Genomic DNA, 5,084 nt, shown 5'->3' with positions numbered 1-5,084 from the left:
AAATTTATTAACAATTGATATAAAATATGATCAAATAAATCAGTTATTTAATAAATTTACAATAAAAAGTTTTTGCCGATTAATCTTACATTAAAATTTATCATATTTTTTTTCTTTCAAAAAAGCAAAATTTGCAAACTATCTAGGCTTATCCAAGAAGTATCTTGCATATCAAGTATCTATATATGAGCTGTTTATTTCTATATAGATAACATATCATCTCTTTTCCTTTCTCCTTTCTTAAAACCTTCCCTTCCAAAATATTCTTCAATATTTTCTTTTCATAATCTTTCATCTTCCCTTTCATTTCTTTGAACTTTCCTTCTCTCTTTCATCTAAGATTCTCATCTTCTCAATTCACACAACTTTTCTCTCACATATAAATAACCATATTACATATTTATTTTTATTATCCATTATGGAAGAACTACCTATTGATTTACCTCCTGGTTTTAGATTCCACCCTAATGATGATGAAATAATCACTTCTTATTTGATCAACAAAGTTTTGAATATAAACTTTAGTGCAATTGCAATTGGGGAAGTTGATTTGAACAAGTGTGAGCCATGGGATTTACCTAGTAAGTTTTCTTTTATCTTAACTCTCCGGTTATCTCGTCGATTATCAGAATCGAAATAAACGGGTTCTGGTAATCCGGAGTTCGTGTTTTTTGACCTAATCATATGAGTATGAATATGATGATTTTTTTTTTGTAGAGAAAGCAAAGATGGGAGAGAAAGATTGGTATTTCTTTAGTGAAAGAGATAGAAAGTATCCAACAGGGAGAAGAACAAATAGAGCAACTGAGTTAGGTTATTGGAAAGCTACTGGAAAAGATAAAGAAATCTATAAAGGGAAAAGTAAACAACTTGTTGGAATGAAGAAAACTCTTGTGTTCTATAAAGGTAGAGCTCCAAAGGGAGTGAAAACTAATTGGGTTATGCATGAGTTTAGATTGGATGGAAAATTAGCAACTTGTAATCTTCCTAAGGATGCTAAGGTACCCTTTTAATTTCTATCTCTAATTACTAATTTTCTCTTGATTTTGAAAAGTAAAATTTTAATTCAATTTTCTATTGTAATTAACAGATTAGTTAAATGAAGTTTAATTTTTTTTTATTAGCGCGATCTCTGTTGTAACTTTAATCTAATTGATCTTACTTATGTATAAATTTTTATAGATTTCTGTTGTAATTTTAATCTAATTAATCTTACTTATGTATAAATTTTTATAGTTTAAAAATTATGATGACACTGTCAAAGATACTTTAAACTTTTTTATAATTAATTTTAGTTAAATATCAATCGTAATTTTAATCTAATCGATCGATCTTATTTATCTGTAAATTTTCATAATATTTAAATTACAATACCATCAAAAATATCTTTGAACTTTTTATAATCAATTTTAGTTGAATTTATGTTGCGGTTTTAACCTAATTATTTTTGTTTATCTACAAATTTTTGTAATTTTAAAATTTTAAAATTAGAAAACTTGTAATCTCGATAGTGCAACTTCAATTTATAAAGTTGATTTTTAATTATGGTTTTTATTTTTCATCTAAATTTCTTTTTTGCTTTTTTAAAAAGTGACTTTTGTGATGTTTTATGAGTTTCTTTCTAGTGTGGTCCTTTCTTTTTGCTTTCTATATAGTTCAATTTTTCAAAGATTCTGCCTCACACTTTTTCTTTTCTTTTTTATATGATTGAAGGATGAATGGGTTGTGTCAAGAATCTTCAACAAGAACAACAATGAAGTAAAAAAAACATCATCAGTTTCCAATCTTTTGAGGATAAACTCAATAGGTGATGATTTATTGGATTTTTCCTCACTTCCATCTCTCATGGATGATACTCCTTTTGAAATGAACAACATCATTGATCATGATCATGATCATCATCATGATTTCAAAGAAACCAATTCTTCAACAAATGGTTACTATTTTCCAAGCTACTTAATCAACAATGAAATCAATCTAACTAACCAAGATAATTTGAATATTCCAAAAACACCCTTGAAACATAACATGTTATCGAATGATTCTTATATGAATCATCAATGGAACAAAGAGTGCAAGATGGAACTATTGTCTACCAACAATTCTTTGTTAAGTGTTTCACAAGACACATGTTTGAGTAATGAAATGAATAATGACATATCTTCTGTGGTCTCAAAGCAAGAAACTATGGGAAGGAATGAAACTTTGTATGAAGATTTTGAATATTTGATGAATGGCTATTGAAGAAATAATATTCAAGATATGAACCATGCACATATCATATAATTCTTTAGAGTTTAGAGGTTATTGGTTATGCATATATTGTATAGATTTATGAATATTATTAAGGTATTTTAAAAGTTATATAGGTTTTTTATTTATTTATAATTATATAGGAGAAGGGTTTGATCTTATCTTTGTACACTTTCCTTTTAATATTAGCTATTGTGAGTTTGTTTTATTAATTCGTTTTCTTTTATGTAACTTTGCTTTTGTGTAACTTTTAAAAAATTGTTTGTAAATAATGAATATTATAGTTAAGAGTATTTATATATAATAATATGATATTTTTTCTTGTGGACATTATCCAACTTTTAAGCAAATTTTAAATACTTTTAAAATTAAATCATATACACAATTATTTATTACGGTTAAACTATGATAAAATAAAATATGAAAAATATATATTTCTTATACGATTTAACAGTGATATTATAATATTTTGATGTTAAATTTAAATTATTTAATGTGAGATTTTTAACGCATTATTAAAACATGAAAGATTTTAAACATTAAGGCGTTAAATTTGGAGTAATTTGGGACCTAGATGTTTCATCTTTAGCTCACTCAATTTTGTGACTTGAGCTAATTGATAGGATATATTAGTGCAATTGATGGTTTTATATGTGTTTCCTCAAACCTAATTATTATTTCATTAGTTATTTTTAGAACCCATATCAAACCTTTGCAATGAATTACATATATTTTATGTTGTGAAATATATTAATGTGTGACATCTCACCAAGAGTTGGAAGCATTAATTCCCAAGGAAATTTAAGCATTAGTTTTTTCAACTTTGGAATTTAAAGATTGTGTCTATCTTGGTAGTGCCTCCCACCAAAGCATGACTATTGTTGCTTCTATTATTATATCTTCTTAATATATATTGTAAACCATATAGATTAAAATCATATAGTTTTTCAGAATTATTAACTTGATATACATTAAGCAAATGAGTTAACCACGTGAAGAATTTCCTCAATATGTGCAGAAAAGATGCCTCTGACAGAGAATTTTAGAATCATAAAATGTGAGGAGTGCATAACTAGTCTCATATTAATACTTAAAATATTGTTTTTTGTGATGAAATTTATTTGTTTAATGAGAAAAAAACTTATAGTGACGAAATGACCAGAACAAAAAACTATATGAATCTTATGATTCACATGCATCACAACTAAAGCTGTTTTGCATTAACCTGTGTGCTTTCTCTTTTAAATTACTTATGGGATGAAACAAACAATGGATTGATTCAAATGATAAAGGATTTGGGATTTTAAACAAATTGTCGGTAATTTGGTTATTGACTTTTGAATATGAAAACAAATAGGTTGGAAGATGAGCACCTATTTTGTGTTTCTAATAGATTTTTGGGCCGAGATAAATTATAGCTAATAAAAAATATCATAAATGGTAGTGAAAACTCCATATCTATAATACAATAATAGTTTAGTCTTATCCAATTAAGTGAGATTAATTTACATGGATCAATTTTTACCATAATGTTCATTAAGGATCATGCTTCTATCCAAATCATTAATCTCGATATCTTTTTAAATAATTTTTCTAGGTCTTCCCTTTCTTCTAATTATTTGTCTTCTCTCCATCTGATCTACACTCCTTACTACAAAATCTATCAATCTTCTCTCTACATGTCCAAACCACTTAAGTCTATTTACCATCATCTTCTCCACTATAGGCGCTACTCTCTCTCTCTCTCTCTCTCTCTCTCTCTCTCTCTCTCTCTCTCTCTCTCTCTCTCTCTCTCTCTCTCTCTCTCTCTCTCTCTCTCTCTCTCTCTCTCTCTCTCTCTCTCTCTCTCTATATATATATATATATATATATATATATATATATATATATATATATATATATATATATATATATATATATATATATAAAATACTAAACTTACTTTATTCTTGTGTTGGTTGCTAACTGTCCAACATTTTGCCCCGTACAAAATCGTAGGTCTTACCACAACCGATAAAACTTTCCCTTCTACTTGAGCGGTACCTTTATATCACATAAAACACCTGATGTCTTTCTCCATTTCAACCACCTAGCTTGAATTTTATGATTTACACTCCCTTCTATTTCTTCATCACTTTGTATTACAGATTCAAGATATTTAAATTGTGTGACTTGATGGATAATATGGTCTTCAACTTTTACCTCTAAGTTAGAAACATTTCTTCTTTTGTTGAACTTATATTCCATATACTCGTCTTACTTCTACTTAGACAAAATCCATGTGTTTCTAAAGCACATCTCCAAGTTTCTAACCTCTCATTTTAATCCTCTTTTGACTCTCTAAGAACGACTATATCATCTGCCAAAAACATGCATCTCGATGATAGTTCTTATATGTGTTCTATGAGTACATCCAAAATTAAGATAAAAAGATATGAGCTTAGGGTTGACGCAAACCAATTGTAATGGGAAAATTGTTTGTCTCTCTGTAACACCCCAAAAATTCAATTAAAGTTTCATTTGATTTTCAGTGTGTTTTGTGATTTATTATGTGTTATTATTTAGAGTAAAAAAAATTAGATTAAGGTTTATTTATATAAAAGTAGTAGAAATAATAGAAAATTGAAGAATTATAATTAAATAGAAATTATGGGTAATAGATGAAATTATAAAATAAATGAGGTAGAAAAATAGAATTAATTAAAAATTAAGGAAATTAGTGAAAATAAATAAAACTAGGACTTTATTTTCTATAAGAATGAGGGGAGTTGTGAAAACACGTAAAAGAGAAAAGAGGCAGATCCTAGAAGAGGGAAGTGCAAAGTAGGATC

At 27.3% G+C, this 5,084-nt stretch overlaps 1 protein-coding gene across 1 annotated transcript; it reads left to right on the top strand.

Moving 5' to 3' along the window:
* The first annotated feature begins 210 nt into the window (after positions 1–210).
* Positions 211–2,461, top strand: LOC127126114 (NAC domain-containing protein 87). Its single transcript, XM_051054977.1, has 3 exons — positions 211–581; positions 718–1,001; positions 1,714–2,461. Exons 1-3 carry the CDS (start codon positions 419–421, stop codon positions 2,242–2,244), a joined length of 978 nt encoding a protein of 325 aa, XP_050910934.1. The 5' UTR covers positions 211–418; the 3' UTR covers positions 2,245–2,461.
* The last annotated feature ends 2,623 nt before the right edge of the window (positions 2,462–5,084 follow it).

This window comes from Lathyrus oleraceus, chromosome 1 (genome assembly GCF_024323335.1).
Source record: "Lathyrus oleraceus cultivar Zhongwan6 chromosome 1, CAAS_Psat_ZW6_1.0, whole genome shotgun sequence".
NCBI lineage: Eukaryota > Viridiplantae > Streptophyta > Magnoliopsida > Fabales > Fabaceae > Lathyrus > Lathyrus oleraceus.
Note: the sequence above shows the minus strand (reverse complement) of the source record. Positions and strands in the feature narration are given on the sequence as shown.